This window comes from Vespa mandarinia, chromosome 4 (assembly GCF_050613455.1).
Source record: "Vespa mandarinia isolate Hongniang chromosome 4, ASM5061345v1, whole genome shotgun sequence".
NCBI lineage: Eukaryota > Metazoa > Arthropoda > Insecta > Hymenoptera > Vespidae > Vespa > Vespa mandarinia.
This window is the reverse complement of record NC_140813.1, coordinates 2413054-2430000: the sequence shown is the minus strand read 5'-3', so window position 1 is coordinate 2430000 and position 16947 is coordinate 2413054. Positions and strand designations below refer to the sequence as shown.

At 29.1% G+C, this 16947-nt stretch overlaps 3 protein-coding genes across 4 annotated transcripts in view; 1 reads left to right on the top strand and 2 right to left on the bottom strand.

Moving 5' to 3' along the window:
• Positions 1 to 117: 117 nt before the first annotated feature.
• On the bottom strand, positions 118 to 15916 carry Nadsyn (NAD synthetase). 2 transcript variants are annotated; one of them, XM_085656676.1, is made up of 13 exons: positions 15775 to 15916; positions 6074 to 6256; positions 5670 to 5925; positions 5030 to 5222; positions 4627 to 4867; positions 4242 to 4484; positions 4014 to 4129; positions 3524 to 3828; positions 3162 to 3370; positions 2292 to 2517; positions 1677 to 1853; positions 1265 to 1374; positions 118 to 844 (listed from the first exon to the last, which is right to left on the bottom strand). In XM_085656676.1, exons 2-13 carry the CDS (start codon positions 6217 to 6219, stop codon positions 841 to 843), a joined length of 2226 nt encoding a protein of 741 aa, XP_085512802.1. In that variant the 5' UTR covers positions 6220 to 6256; positions 15775 to 15916; the 3' UTR covers positions 118 to 840. The 2 variants fall into 2 exon arrangements, with proteins under 2 accessions (XP_085512802.1, XP_035741424.1); XM_035885531.2 differs by having other exon boundaries at positions 1269 to 1374.
• On the top strand, positions 8108 to 15190 carry LOC118450086 (uncharacterized). The gene is made up of 15 exons (XM_035885523.2): positions 8108 to 8261; positions 8999 to 9210; positions 9333 to 9485; positions 9613 to 9917; positions 10243 to 10389; positions 10632 to 10740; positions 11060 to 11308; positions 11440 to 11775; positions 11984 to 12211; positions 12343 to 12434; positions 12540 to 12735; positions 13261 to 13357; positions 13516 to 13729; positions 13841 to 14041; positions 14175 to 15190. The coding sequence occupies exons 1-15, from the start codon at positions 8189 to 8191 to the stop codon at positions 14806 to 14808; spliced, it is 3246 nt and encodes a 1081-aa protein (XP_035741416.1). The 5' UTR covers positions 8108 to 8188; the 3' UTR covers positions 14809 to 15190.
• The window catches only part of LOC118450085 (uncharacterized), a 17052-nt gene continuing 15914 nt past the window's right edge, over positions 15810 to 16947 (bottom strand). Inside the window, exon 5 of the mRNA XM_085656675.1 lies at positions 15810 to 15950. The gene's annotated coding sequence lies outside the window, so the exon portion shown is untranslated. The remainder of the gene's footprint in view (positions 15951 to 16947) is intronic.

The following is a 16947-nucleotide window of genomic DNA, read 5'->3' as shown; positions in this document are numbered from 1 at the left end:
TTTTTTTTTTTCACGAGAATTAATTCTACTATATATTCGATTCTTTAAAAGATTATAAAAATAACGTTCGACGATTAAATATATAGATATCTTTATTGAAATATCTCAAATGACTTTACATCATTTTCATAATAATCGGCTTCAATTTTATTGCGTACCAACCGAAGTATATCTAATATTTCATTATCTACGAATGTCTCTATCTCACATCGATCTCTTCTTTATTCTTTTTAAAGAATGTATGGGGAAAAAAAAAAAAAGAAAAAAAAATGAAAAAAGAGAAAAGAAAAGAATGAAAAGAAAAAATGTTTAGTTCTTGTAAAATTAATGTCGAAAGATGAGAAGAACGGAAACTGATAGTTACATTAAACACATATCCTTTATTTATTTTTTATGATTATTTTTCTACGTTTGTTTGTTTTTTTGTTTGTTTTTTTGTTTTTCTATGCGCTAAAACGTCGTCTTTGCAATGTCTCTCTTTTTGTTCCTTTTTTTTCGAGGGCATCGGTGTAAAAAAAAAAAAAAAAAAAAAAAGAAAAAAAAACAAAAAAAATACGAGACATCTTTCTTGCAAATATCTTTCTTATGAAATCATCAAGAACAGCAGACGCACACATGAACAAGTCCAATGTCTTTTTCTGCGCTCGTTGGCGCTGCAATGTTAAAATGATAAGAGAAAGAGAGAGAGAGAGAGAGGGAGAGAGAGAGAGAGAGAGAGAGAGAGAGAGAGAGAGAGAGAGAGAGAGAGAGAGAGAGAGAGAATGAGATAGGAAGAGAGAGACAGACAGAGAGAGAAAGAGACAGTGCTACGGCTACTAAACTATTACCCCGGGATGTGTCTTATCTGGAACAGAGAATGATCGTGCACTGATGATCCGTATCCTCGATTTATTTATTTATTTATTTATTTATTTATTTATTTATTTATTTATTTACTTATTTTTTTTTATATTTATTCTTTTTTCTCTTTTCATTGGCACCAAACTTAAGTTTGGTAAGTCGCCAAACTTTTCTGCTGCGCTTCTTTTTCGATGCATATTATTATTATTATTATTATTATTATTATTATTATTATTATTTTGTTTTTGTTTTATTCTATACACTTCTATTTTTTTTTTATTTTTCATCAACACCCTTTTTTTTTTTGAGGCCGTTTAAAAAAAGATCATCAGATCATCGGGTTTGCATTTTAATAACGCAGGCTGTCGTCTGACGATTTGTTTATCTGTCATTTTTTTTTTTTTTTTTTTTTTTTTGATCTTACTCACTGCTGATTACAGAGTTGAACGGCACGTGTCTCGGCTTAGCTGGCACTTTTGGCGAGTCTTTCTTCGATCTGGACGGTTCCTCATCCTTTGTGTTCATTCGTTTTACCTGTAATCAATTGTTTCATCGGATGCTTAACAAACAAAAAAATAAAAAAAAAAAAAGACAGAAAAAAAAGAAAGAAAGAAAGAACCAAAAAACGATAAGATCATTTTTAATTGTTATAACAATTATCATAGGTATCACAAAATGGGAACAATAAATTTTCTTAAAACGACGCACCAAGTGCTATAACGCAAGCGTGAATTAACATCGAAACAAACAATACTTTTTTTAATATTCTTTCGATTCAATTTTATTATATCGTTCGACGACGTTCGTTTTTGACAATATTTCGATACGTGGCTCACCTGTTCGTCGATCGCATTGAATTGCCATTTCCAAGTATGATTGTAAAGGAATGGACGATGATCGAAACGATTGTCATCGGGACTATAAGTTTCCGTATGACAGGATGGTGTTAGAATGGTCATCTTGTGACGATGTATCGCGTAACAACGATAGAAATGTTTTACTTTGTCGGCAACCTTTAACGTTAAAACGTATCGATGATAAAATTTGCACTTTCGATTATTTTAACCCTAAGTTGTGCCTTTACGGGTGTGTAAAATATCTCGTAGATTAATTTTGAACTCAATTTAAACAATTTGCCGCGCATTGCACGATTTATGAATTTTTTTTTTTTTTTTTTATTTTATAATGATAAAATTCGAAATGCATTTTTCAAAACTATTGATTATCACTTTCGAGGATTCGAAGAATATACAGTTATTTGTTTTAAAGTCAAAATTATTCATACCGTATAAAAAATGACGGCTGTTCAATGTTCCCCAGTCCCCCACCCTCCACCCCCATCTATTAATGAGCACAAGCGTAGCACAATTTGAAATTACTTTGAGATATACACAACTCTAGGGTTAAAATATAAAAAATCAATTGCACGATATACGATTTTAAATTAATACCTCCTTCGGTGTATAATTATCCCAAATATTAACGAGCCGACAAAACATACTGTAAGGACCGGCACAATGTTGTTTTCTAAGACGTCCAAAAGTTTCTAACTCGTTGTAAGTCATCCCCATATCTACCTCGTCCAATTGAGTTAATTGTCCTTCTTGTAATGGTTCGAGTTCGGCCGTAGGTGGTGCTTTTAATATATCATCTAAGGCTGACAATCCGTGCTTCTTTCTAAAATGGAAATATATGGAGCCATTGATTTTGAAAATGGGGGAAGCAAAGAGGGAGGGGAGAAAGGAGAAGGGAGGAGAAGGTAGAGGTAGGGTACAAGTACATTTTACATTATTGCTAGACATTTAATAATTCGCATTTGAATGGATTTAAAAAATATTTTGTTAAGCAATAATGGACTTGTTTTATAATTTGTTTGTTTCTTTTTTTTTTCTTTTTCTTTTCTTTTCTTTTCTTTTTCTTGCTCTTACTTCATGTAAATTTAATATGCAATAATGATTATATCCATGTTACGTGAGAAAAAAAAAAAATCATGGTTTTGTTATACGCCAATATGGACTTTATCCTTATTTTTAAAATCAGCTCGCAAAAAATATATCATTGATCGTTGAAATAATTTACTGATAATAACTTTATACATTGATATTAAAAGATATTTATTGTGAATTGATTGATAACGTAAACTTTATGTTAACTTGTAATAAGAATTACAACTTTCTTTTTTTTTTCTCCATAAATGTGAACTTGCCTGACATTTAAAATCAATGGGTCATATATGATCGAACAAAAATCAAACGATAACATACAAATACGTATATCTTTTTATAACGATATATTTAAAATATTTTCTCAATTGGAATTACCTGAAGTATATGAGAAATCGTTTGAGATCGTTCTTAGATATTCCACCTATCGGATTAATGTCCGCGCTGCTACAATCATATTTCGTTAAATATCCACGTAATGCCTCGTCGACATTCGTACTTCCAAGTACTAAAAGACCACCTGGACGTCCACGGATCCAAAGCATCAATTGTGCGAATAAATATGCTATTATCATACGTAGACGTGCCTAAGAAAAATAAAAAGAATAAATATAAATAAATAATAACAATAACAATAATAATAATAATAATAATAATAATAATAATAATAATGATGATAATAATAATAAATACGAGAAGAGTTGATTATTTCTAATGGATACGAGGACTATAAAACCCACTTGAATATTTTGCAAGGCTTGATTTTCTCTCGGGGAACCACCGTGTACCTTAAATCTCGGCACTATCTTCGTTATCTGTTGAAATATACCTAAAATTGCTGATACAGCTGTATCTATAATAATATTATGATGATAAGAACCAATTTGTTTCGCCAATTCGGCTGCCCTTGCTTTAGTTTCGGCAGACGAATTTTCCGTTCCCATATAACACGTAACCAAAAGTGTATTACAAAGTTGTTTAGGATCGGTCGGTACGTATTCGCAATCACCAACAATTTTTCTAATATCTGATAGTACCTGAGCATCTGATAATTGAAATTTTATTTAAGTCCAAAAATTTATTTCAAACATTCATTATTATATTTATATTTTTTAATAATTAATTAATGTTAAAAATATTATATTTATATTTTATTAAATATTTTTTATTAAATATTTTTTATTAAATATATATATATATATTTGTTAAATTTTAAAAATAAACGCTCACCTCCTTTGCTAACAGATTCAACTATTAAATTACACATACTGTAGACCAAGCAAGCCGACGAAGAAGAATCAACGCCTCCGCTTAAAGGTAAGAAAAATCCACCTTGACAGGAACGTCTTTGGAAATACATGCAAAAGAAAAAAAAAAATATATATATATATGTATTTTTGTTTTGTTTTGTTTTTAACTTATCTATATGTAAAAATTAATTTTTTAACTTATAATTACCTCAAATAATCCCATAACCAGCAAGCAGGCGCCAATGAAATTTCTTCCTCTGGCGAATGATACGTTGCATTTAATTTTCCATTCATGTTACCAAATGAATTCTTTTGTTCCATATTTATTAATTTGTCAGAAGGATTTGTAATTAGATTCTCCGAAGAAAGAACAAAATCTATTTTAACACGTGGATATGAATCCGAGCGTGCTGCCGAATGAGATCTCGATCTTATATTATTTCTATAACTTCTACGAAATAATAAACGGATTAAAGCTTATCGATTCGTATTTGTTTTCTTTTTTTTTCTCGCAGAAATAAAAAAAAAAAAAAAAGAAAAGAAAAAAATAATAATAATAATAAAATTAATTATTGCATTGCATTATGCTAAACCTTATGTCTTCCAGATCGAACGTCGCGATGGTAACTTCGACGTCCTCCAATGCAAATTGTTTTCCACGATTTAAAATATATCCATTGAGAAATATACCGGAGCCACCGTTGAAATAAATCCTTCCGCCGTCGCATCCACGTAAATTACTGAATATGTAACAACCACCGCATTTAAATGTTGCAGATTTAACGAGATCCACGGTTACATAGGCCTTACGTAGTTCGAAATAAGAACCACTTCCTATAATTAATAAAAAAACAAAAAAAAAAAAAATATATATATATATATATATATATATATATATATATATATACATATGAGATTTTACTTCGATCAATTTTAACAAGAATATAAACAAATTATTGATTGTTGAATGTTATTGTTGATCATTGAAATTATCACCGTTAGCTATTATCTCGACGCCGTCCATCGACATTGGTATGTGAGAGCTACGTGGATTCCAAAGTTCCTCGCAAATTTCAAAACCAATACAAGTGTCTCTCGTTGAAATAACAGCGTCACCGAAAGGTACGACATTTTGTCCGGTCAATTGTGATATCATTCTTGGTAAAAAGTAATCCTCTACGGTACGTTCCTAAATTTTAATACAAATATCATTAACGTTTTTTTTCTCTTTCTTTTTTGTTTTTTTTTTTTTGTTTTTTTTTTTTTTTTCTTTTTTAACCTTAGCTGGGTGCACACCTGAAAATAATTTCAAGTTGCGCACTTCGAATTGACGCTACACCCTTTAAGGCACTTTGAACAATTGCGTAAAATAATTTTGAGTCCAAGAAAAAAAAAAAAAAAAAAAGAAAAAAAATACTGTTATATTCTTTGAGACCTCGGAGATAATAATCAATAGGTTTAAAGATGCATTTTCAATTTAGTCATTATGAAAACAGAATTCATGAATCGTGCAATCCACAAATTGTTTTAATTCAGCTCAAAATTGATCTGAGGTATTCTACAATATCACAGGCACAACTAGGGTTAATCAAGAAAATATATTATATATATATATTTGTTAACAAAAAATATATACCTTTGTCCAAGGAGAAAACCATCTTGATTCCCGATAATTTCCATCCTCGCATAACAACATTTTTGGTCTGATCAATAATACACACCAATTTAGAAAGGTAACTCTGCAATTGTAAGTTACATTTTTATGCATCACTGGCATCCCAACGTCAACCAAAATATCTTCGCAAATACTAGACTTCATGAGCATTCCTAAAACTTCCCAACAATGTAACAATGTATCAGATTCGTAGAAGTGATCCTCGCAACTGTAACCACTGAACAACAAGAGATAAATATAAACTGGATTTTTGTCGTGTCTTTTGTCGAATATAAAATGGCCAAAAAAAAAAAAAACAAAAAAAAAAAAAAATAAAGAGACCGATGATAAAACGATGATCAACGTTAAATTTTCTTCATACATACCAGATCTCTAATTCTGGACCACTTCTATAAGTTGCACCGGCTGCTTTGGCTTCCTCTATACTTTGAAGTATCCTTTTAAAATTACCATCGAAATCCATGGCCCATTGATTCAACGTGCAAGCAGCTACAGTGACTTTCCGACCCATATTGTGACCCTTTTTTATTTCACTTAACTTTCGTAATCTATGGATTATAAAAATATAAAAGGGAAAAAAAAAAACAAAAAACAAGGGAAAAGAAAAAACAAAACGAAATATTAACAACATTGTAATTCACGTTTGTCTCTGTATTAATTTTATTATGATTGACAAAAAATATAATTTTACGAATTCTCCAATAGGAGGCAATTGATGTAAAGTACCTGACAATATTTCACATGTATATGTATATATATATATATATACATATAGGTATATAACAATTGCAGCTTGTCAATCAGAATATATGATCGATATAGCAAGGTAAAGAAAATTGTTCGATGGAATGAATCCCTGTACACTCTGTTAGCATGTTTGGCGGTCTCTGATTGATCAATAACTTTCAGAACCCGGCACCGCGAGGTAGACGGACAAATAGGCAGATACCTTTATGTGCACATTACACACTAACACTTACAAGAATCTCCAGAAACATATATACACTAATACTAACTAATCGGAATAATAGTATGAAAAGTTTTAGACATATCTTATAGCTCATCATCAATCAGTACTATATGACTAAACTATAGGGGTGCACATGCAGTGAACTTGATTAATTTTGACAAATGAATTATTTGTATTATCTTCTTTTTTTCTTTTTCTTTTTCTTCTTCTTTTTCTTATGCTTTTTTTTTTTTTTTTCTTTTTTTTTTTTTTTTCATCAATACTAATCGTACATATTATTGTAATAATGAAATAATATATCGGATATAATGAAATGATGGAAGATCGTGGTCTATATAGATATATAACGATCATGATCGAATAGAAATGGTCGATAAAATTTGAAATTTTCGTTATCAGTTTTTTTATCGAATATTGAAAAAAAAAAGATACTATGAAAAGAATTTGGAATTAACTTAGAACAAGCTTAGAATAGATATACGAAAGTACGGCAAATAATCAGAATGCCAGTGACTCCGCCCCCAATACACGACGACCGTTGTCAGGCAATACCTAACTATACTCTACAAATCTCTCCTCATCGGCTCGTGGCTTTCTTCTCAGTCGGCCAAGCTTATTCTACCGAAGAATGATAACATTCTAACAACTTCTAACATCGACTATATCCGCAAGAGAGATTGTTATCAAATGGCAAGTAATTATTTGTATTTTCTCTTTTTTTTTTCTTTTTTTTTTTTTTTTTTTTTTTTTCTTTAAATTCTACCAATACGAATTGCTTGACCATTGAATTATATCAAGTGGCAAGTTAATTTGAGAAAATTCGATTAATTATTATTTATTTTTTCCACTTTCTCCCCCACCCCCTCCCTGCCACCTTGAAATTGTTAATAACATTGTAAATATTACGAGAATTTATCGAACGTTAAAAGAGCTTTTTTTTTTTTTTGTTTTTGTTTTTTTTTTTTTTTTTTTTTTATTTAATCAAAGCTAGTTGTCCCCTCCTTCAGACGGTATCATTTAAAAAATTATTAATCAAATGTTTTTAAATATTTTTACGAGAAATTAATGATCAAATGACAGAAGAGTTGAGTTAATTTAACAAAAAAATTTACTCACAACTTTCGTTTTGTTCTTTTATTTAATATCACTCATAACGAACAATCATTAATATTATGAGAAATTATCAAATGTTAAAAAAGAAAAGAAAAAATAGAGAAGAAATTAATTAATTGAATAAGAATTTATTAATAACATTTGAAATAAATCTTTTTCCTTTCGTAATTTTTTTCAGCGCGGCGCCAACAAGTGTCGTCCTTGGAAATTATAATCATTTAAAGAAAATTAAAAGGGAATTCGTCTTCCAAAGTAATGAAATGATCATCTTGTCTTTAAAAAAAAAATGTCAAGTTCGATGAAATATCAGAATGATCGTGAGATCATTGAGGACGATGGAACGGAAATTAATGGAGAGAAGAATGATGAATATAATGATGACGAGAGATAACAAAAAATGACAGATCTATTATCGTCCAGTAAAGTACGTGAACTTCAAGCTATGTTGTTCCCAATTCGATCAATCTCTGGTGGGTTAAATAAATATAAATATAAATATAAATATAAAAATATAAAAATATATTAATATAAATTCAATTATCTCGAAATTCAAAAACAGTTCACAATTTTCATTGGTTCATGATTTTGAAGTATCGATCACTTTTCAAATATCTTATTTCACGTGCTTAAAGTGTTGTGTGTGCTGAATGAGTCATGTATAGTGTATATATGTGTATGTTATACTATACATATATAACTATAATACATGGTTAAGGTCGTGAACGTTAGTACATTGTACCCTAAACTGAATGATTTGATGCTAATAGAATATTTTCTGTGACACTTGGAGGAAAAACTTTTTTAACTATCCAGGGACAAAACTTCCCAGGGACGATTTTATTTCTACAAAACATTCAACTACCTTTAAACTTGAACTTCTATCGATTTCTAACATTTTTCTTTTGCATTTTTATCATTATTTTTATTTTCATTTGTATCGAAATTTCTTTTACTCCATATCACGGAAAACATTTGAAAATTCGTTTAATCGAGGATCTGTTAAACTTCGACATTAATATTTATTTATATTTCATTAATCTCAGAAAATCAATCGTATAGACGATTTTGAAAGATATACGATCCTTTTAATTTTACTTATTTTTCTTTTTTCTTTTTTCTTCTTTTTTTATTTATTTATTTATCTATCTTTAATCCTTCAATAAATCTTATCTCTCCACGAAACAATAATAATAATAATTTAATATAGGTACGGCATTGACGAGTTTGCAAACACCGCAGGAATCACAAATATTGGAACGTTGTAGAATTTTAAACGACGGCATCGAAACGAATTTATTTTCAAGATCCTTGGAATCGGGGAAACAACGAAACACGAAGGAAACACTTAGAACATTGAGCTCGCAATGTATCGCGGACAATATCATTCAAGAAATGGCACGTTGGCCAACGGAGTGTCAAGTGAATATGAAGAAAAAAAAAAAAAAAAAAAAAAAAAAAGAGAGACAGAAAAACGAGAAAAAAGAACAAACAAAAAAATAATAAAGATTCGCTAATACGATAACATTTAAATATCGTTTCAGGTAATCCAAGAGAGGATTCGTCATATAGATTATAATCCGATTAATCCAGAACCATTTTATTTATCTAACGGTAAGGAACCCACGCCAAAACCAATTGACGATGAGTTAGGTACCGTTATATTTCGTTACTGCCCAACTAGTGTTACAAATTACGTGAGTAATATTACATAGATCATTGCCATTAATATTGTCGTATTTATTCGATCGATTTAATATAAAATTAAAAAAAAAGAAAAAAAAAGAAAAAAAAAAAGAAAAAAAAAATATTCATAACGATCAGTTTAATAGATCATGCGTTGGTGGAAATCCAATTCTATCGTCTTCCAACAAAACTTTCAAGGATACGAACGAATACACGTTAAATTCTACGAAGGACGAAAAAAACATTACCGATATGTTCTTCATTGCCGATACCAATAGCGATCTAAGATTCGAGTCACGATTCGAATCTGGAAATCTTGGAAAGGTCGTTAAAATTACCGATACGTATTATCAATTGCATTTGAGAAGGGATTTATACACTCAAAGACACACCCAATGGTATTATTTTCAAATATCTAATACCAGAAGTAGAATCACTTATAGGTAAATAAATATATATATATATATATATATATAAATATTTTTTAATTATAAACTGTGAATCGTATATTGAATATTTCTCTTTTGTTAGAAACAACTAAAAAAAAAAAAAAAAATATATATATATATACGTATATATACAATTTTTTTTCTATTACTTCTAACGAAGGAAAGAATTGGCTCTGAATTTATTTCTTTCTTTTTTAGTTTTATGAATTTTTCTTTCTTTCTTTCTTTCTTTCTTTATTTCTTTTTTCTTGTCTTCTTAAAGACTTATTAAAAAAAGTGTATATATATATATATATATTAAATGTTGATTTGTCGATAGATTATCGATCGTAAATATGTGTAAGGAGGAGAGTCTATATAATGAAGGACTTAGGCCACTTTTGTACTCGACCGAAGATGCACGAACTAAATCTATAGGTTGGAGAAGATGTGGGGAAAATATTAGTTATTACAAGAATGGCGAATCGTAAGTTAACGGGGAGGTGAAGGGGGAGGCACTTTGTCGTTAAAGAAAAAAATAAAAATAAAAAAAAAAAAGAGAGAGAGAGATAGAGAGATAGAGAGATAGAGAGATAGAGAGATATATATATATATATAGAGAGAGAGAGAGAGAGAGGGAGAGAGACGAAAAAGATCCTGAAAAAAAAATATTTTATCGAAAGAGAGAGAGAGAGAAAAAAAAAAGATCTCGAATAAAATATTTTACAGAGACGAGGAAAAGGAGAAGCATACATTAACGTTTAACATATCCTTCCCACACGATCATGACACAGTTTATTTGGCACACTGTTACCCATACACGTATACGGATTTGCAGGTAAACAAATTTCAACAATTAATTTTAAATTTATTAAAATCAATCTATGATTCGAGCCGACGATCATGTTATCCGACGACCAAAACAAAAGCAAGAAAAAATATTACTTTCCTTTTTTGTGTAATTTGACAAAAAAAAAAAAAAAAAAAAAAAAAAAAAAAAAAAAAAAAAAAAAAAAAATAAAAAAAAAAATAAAAACTTTTTCAACTAATAATACAAAATCATAGATTGAAATGGCTTGGAAAAAGAAAATAATCTGATTGATCACGACGATACTTTCTTCTTTCGATTTTGTAATAAAAATGATTTTCATTTTTAGGAATATCTGACAAAAATTGTCAGCGATCCGATAAAAACAAGATTTACGAAGTTACGATTGTTGTGCCGTACATTGGCTGGGAATGGTGTTTATTATTTAACGATTACAGCGCCGCATACATACGACGAGGATGTAAGAAAAAAACGTGGAGTTGTAATAACGGCCAGAGTCCATCCTGGCGAGACACCGTCCAGTTGGACAATGAAGGGCATCATCGATTTTCTTACCGGTGAATCTAATCGTGCCAAGGTAAAAAAAAAAAAAAAACAAAAAAAAAACCCCTCGTAGAAAAGATTCTTTTCTCTTTCTTCTTTTCTTTCTTTTGTTTGTTCCTCGAGTGTCGATAAAAAACTATCTGACGTAAAAAAAAATAATTGCAGGAGTTACGAGAACGATTCGTATTCAAGCTAATACCAATGTTAAATCCCGACGGTGTTATAGTTGGTAATAACAGATGTTCCCTATCTGGTAAAGATTTGAACAGACAATATAGAACGGTAATGCGTGAAAGTTATCCATCAGTTTGGCATACGAAATTGATGATACGAAGACTCCTCGAGGAATGTGGAGTAACTATATACTGTGACCTTCACGCACATTCTAGAAAACATAATATATTTGCTTATGGATGTGAGAACAAAAGAACTGGATGTACTAATGCAAGACTATCGGAACAAATATTCCCTTTGATGTTACATAAAAACGCCGCTGATAAGGTTCGTGTATTTGGGACCAAATAGAGATGCATATATTACAAGTAAAAAGATTCAAAAAAAAAAAAAAAAAAAGAGAGGGAAGGGAAAAGGGAACGAATTGATATTTCATATGATTTTCAATGCTTTTCTTGCGTTTCTTTTTTCTTTTTTTTTATTTCTTTTGTTTTGCTTTTTTGTTCTTAAAATTGTTTTTTTCTCCTTCTCACAGTTTTCCTTCGAAAATTGTAAATTTCATGTGGAAAAAGGAAAGGAAGGTACAGGTAGGGTCGTAGCTTGGTCAATGGGTGTACAAAACAGTTATACGATGGAAGCTTCAATGGGTGGCTCGAGATTAGGATCTAGATCTGGTACACACTTTTCTACACATGATTACGAACAAATTGGTAAAGCCTTTTGCGAGACGCTTCTTGATTTTTCTGATCAAGATCCGGCCAAGGTGATTATTACATGTAAAAAAAGAAAAACAATATTGTGCGAGAATGACGTAAGGTCTCTGAACTTTTTCTCAAAATGCCTCGATCGTTTTTAATTCTGTTTTTTTCTTTTTCTTTTTTTTTTTTTTAACAGGAAAAATTACGAACGAAAATTTTAATGAGATTGATCAAAGAAGGATCCAATGCCGAAGAACCTATTAATATCGATTTAACCGATTACTCAAGGTACATCATGATATTTATTATCTTATTGAATTAATTCTTTTTTTTCTCTCATTGAAAATATTGAAAAAAATTGTTGTCACGATCAAAATAAAATTTTTTTTTTAGCGACGAAGGTGACAACTCGGAAAGTCATGCATCGGACGAATCGATGATAAATCCTTACGACGAAGTACACAATGAATATCATCCTGCACCACCGCCATCTCCTAATTTTGGTTCCACTGGAAGTATGAATTTATTGAAGAGAAGAATAAGAACGAAGGAGATGGAACGAAAATATTTGGAACGAAGGAAATTTTTGGTAATAATCATTTTTTATATTCTTATAAATTTCATTTGTTTATAATTTTGCAAATTTTAAATTCTCTAGAATTATGTCAAAAAGAACAAAAAAAAAAAAAAAAAAAAGAAAAAAAAGATAAAGAAAAAAAGGAAGAAAAAGAATTATTTGCAATCATGTAGATTTAAATACTTTATAAATTTCTCCCTCGGAAAAAAAAAATTATGACAATAATTTATAATCTTGTAAATATCAAGTTTCTATAACAATCACAAAAGAAAAAAAGAAATTATCTACAACCCCGTAAATTTGGACTGTATAATCTAAAAAAAAAAAAAGATAATCTCAAATCTTATAAATTACAAGTCAATATATACAACAATATTAAAAAAAAAAATTATTTACAATGTTATAAGTTTCAACTCTTTATGAAAATCTTCAAAAAAAGAAAAAAAAAAGAAAAAAGAAAAAAGAAGAGAAGAAAATAAAAAAAATAAAAAAGAAATAAAAATCATTTGTGATCGTATAAATTTGAACTCTCCATAGCAATCTAGAGCCGTCATGGATTTGCATACGACTGATCCAGGAAGTGATCTATGTTATATGACAGATTGGATCGACGATGATCGATCGAAGACAAGAGGTGAATAATTTTTTCATTATTTAATATAATTTATTTCCTCATTATAAATTTCATTTTATTTGTCCAATTTATTTATTTCTTTATATTTTTTTTTTTCTTCCTTATAAGTTATACGTAATATTATTGGAAAAATTTATTTATATGGATTATAATTTCAGGTATCTCAGCAAGAATTCATAGACATAAAGGAGAAAATATTCTTGATTTACGAGGAGGATACGAAGGGAAAACAAAGAAAGACGAACGTACAGTAGAATGTTCTTTACTTCCTGCCATAATTAGACCACGTAGTTTATCATTGGGTGAACATTTATTGCCCGACGAGGATAATCGAAAAATTGAACAACGAGTACGTTGTCATCGTTTGTCCAGGTACTTCGAGATTATAATTAAAGAAAAAAAATAAAAAAAAAAAAAGAACAATAAAAATAAAATGATTTATAAAAAAACAAGGAATTTAAAAAATATTTCTTTCCAATCTAGGGTATTGAAGCATCCTTGTACAGCATCCGTCGAAAGAAAGGTCTCATCTTTCAGACAACAATTTTGGATGGGAATACCAATTCGTAATACGGAAAATGGCATGACTGTTATTAATAATGATTTCGGAAAAGTACCATTAAGTTGGGGAATATCTAGTCTCGCTTTAACAAGTTGTAATAGAAATAATGAAATATTGTTAAGGTTAACGAAATGATTTGAATTTTTCTGTTTGTTTCTTTTTTTTCCTTCATATAATCAATTGCTATAATTAATTCGATCTTTCTATTTCTTTAAAAATTGATCATCGTATGTATTTTCTTTTTTTTTTTTTTAGGACGTGCACAGAAAAATTACGAACGCTCGATTATTTCGAAAGAACGACGGAATTGAGAAAGACAAAAAAGAAATCACGAAGGAAACAGAATATCATTGTTAACGAACAGATTAGATCGAGAGATAAGGAGGTTGTTCAAGATGATATACGAGATGATAAGAAGGTCAAAGTTACGAAGAAGAAACGATCCCGATTGAAATGGGAAATGGCAGTGAATTTGAGTTCTAACATAAAGGACAATAACAATGGTACAAATAATAAAAATTCATTTCTATCTGTTAAAGCGGATTCTTTAAAATTATTTACAACTACTACATCGGCGAAGAAAGAACGAAGAGAAGAAAAATTAGATACACGCGTTAAGAATAATAAAAATGATATCGTCGTAGCTACTGAGAGAATAATTGCTAGAAACAAAATTAACAAAATTCGTACTATACAACAATTGAAATCATTAACAGCGCCTGTATCGGATAGCTCGAATTCGGAGGATAGTTTGAACAATCCGAGTAAATTGAAGAATGGAAAGAGAAAACAGAAAAAAAAGAAACAATTAAAAAAAACGAGAATATCTAATGGCACTACAGGAAATAATAATAAAAAACGCGTTGCTAGTGCAAAAACAATGAAATAATCCATTTCATTGAGTGAAGAAAATTAAACTGCTCTGATTATTATTCTCAAAATATTCCATTGATTGCATAATAAAGTGATACCCAGCTATACCTCTCTACAAGTATATAAGTATATATATGTATGCGTAACATAACGAAGTCGAAAAAACAGAAAATTATTTATTATGTGCTATTCATTCTATCGCATTAATAAGCCTTTCAATGAATTAACAATTATTCCATAAATACACCAAACATATAACATATAATTATCGATCAACTTATGTTTTATATTGATTAATACATATAATGAAATTTATATGATTGTGTAAATTCAACTTCTGATATAACTCACGTAAAATAAATCATTATAGCTTAATAGTATGACTTGATAAGAAGATAACGACTTGCAAAAAAATATATTATATCAGCCAAAGAAGAAAGAATTATATTACCGAATAGAAATATTTGTAGTAATTATTTTTACTGTTACTTTTTAATTATATTAATTTGTAAAATGTAACACATATTAAACAACTTCCATCTGATTTTTATGTTATTATAAAAACTGTTCAAAGTTCACTTACTAACTTTTTCTCAAGTAATATATAATACAATTCAGATTGATGAAATTTTTAAAATTTTTGAATTATTTAAGTAACTAAATTAATACCAATAGAAATATATAAATACAATGATGAAGAAATAAAATACAAAAAATAAAATGAATGGTAATGGTATGTATCTTTGCTATAGTCACAGAATGAGATGAAGATGAAATTTTATTGTTAATGTTTATTCTATTTTTTCACAGTTGGCTTTATTATTTAATCATTCCATGTGTTACATGTAAGTAATGCCATATAGAGAATTAGATGTGTTCCATTAGTATGACTTATATTGAGATAAATTACTTTTTATAAACTTTATTAAATTTTATATGATTGGTCTTAATTCTATGTAACATATAAATTGATAATTCTTACCTTACAATTAGATTCTTCTAAATCATATATTTTTCTTATTCCTTTTTCTTGTCTCAGGAACAAAAATACCTTCTCAATTTTCTGGATAATATTAAAAACTGCTATATATGTCAGATTTCAAGTGGCCACTCCAGCTTCTTCACAATTACGTATTGTATCTTCTAATTTATTAATCCCTGAAATTATTGATCATTTAGCAAACGTTATTATAGCATTTAGTAATACTATTCTTTAATGGCGTAATAATTGAAATTTTTATATAATTAAACTACTTTCCATTTTCCTGTTTCCCATATATGTATATAACATTTCAGTTCTACTTTGAAATGATGTTGTCTTTATTTTAAGTGAACTAAAGTTCAAATAAATCCCTAATGAATATTTATTCAATGAAATAACAATTTCAACAAAACATTGAATGTTGCATATCATGAATTTACGTAATCTTGATATTCATTATCGTTGAAAGTATAATCATAATTGTAAATTAGAAATACAGAAACATAACTGACAAAGAATGACAATAATATTTTAAAAGACTTTTCATTCTTCGACGTAGAAATCTTAGCAAATATTTATAAAATATTTTTTTATAGAAATAAAACAACGTACCTTCCTTTAAAGAAAGGTTTCCAAAATAGATAATACATCAAATTTAAAAGACAACATGAGAAAAAAAGTTTTGCCAATGAACATAACCTACAAAAGGTAAAGAGTACGCATGTAATCAAGACAATATATGTTTAATTCACGATTACAAATGTAACATTGAGATTATATATGTTACATTAGAAGAACAAAAGTACAAAATATATAAATGGAAAGTAAAACAAAGAAAGAGCGAGCGAGAGAGAAAGAGAGAGAGAGACAGGAAGAGAGAAAAATAGACATTAAACAACACTCACATAACGCATAACGCGTATCTACATAAAGACATACGTCAGCTAATATTATTTTCTGCATGACTTGCTTGTATGTAAAATAGGGCACCGATCGAAGACCTGGACATCCGTTGATTGTCTTGATTCGTGTTAATAATCAGTTACTTTATTAAATTTACTTTCCATGAAACTATAAGAACGAAACACGTCAAAACTCTGACGATATGACGCGACTATTCAAGAATACACAATGCGCGTATATATATATATAGCTATTTTCATTGAATCGATT

Excerpts from the sequence above, each read along its gene's own strand:
- Nadsyn (XM_035885531.2), bottom strand. The coding sequence starts at position 6,219 with ATGGGTCGGAAAGTCACTGTAGCTGCTTGCACGTTGAATCAATGGGCC. Across the intron at positions 4,485-4,626 it reads TTCGATCTGGAAGACATAAG|AAGTTATAGAAATAATATAA; the intron begins GTTTAGCATAAT and ends ATTATTTCGTAG. Across the intron at positions 2,518-3,161 it reads CGATTTCTCATATACTTCAG|AAAGAAGCACGGATTGTCAG; the intron begins GTAATTCCAATT and ends TTTCCATTTTAG.
- LOC118450086 (XM_035885523.2), top strand. The coding sequence starts at position 8,189 with ATGACAGATCTATTATCGTCCAGTAAAGTACGTGAACTTCAAGCTATG. Across the intron at positions 11,309-11,439 it reads GTGAATCTAATCGTGCCAAG|GAGTTACGAGAACGATTCGT; the intron begins GTAAAAAAAAAA and ends AAATAATTGCAG. Across the intron at positions 12,736-13,260 it reads TGGAACGAAGGAAATTTTTG|CAATCTAGAGCCGTCATGGA; the intron begins GTAATAATCATT and ends AACTCTCCATAG.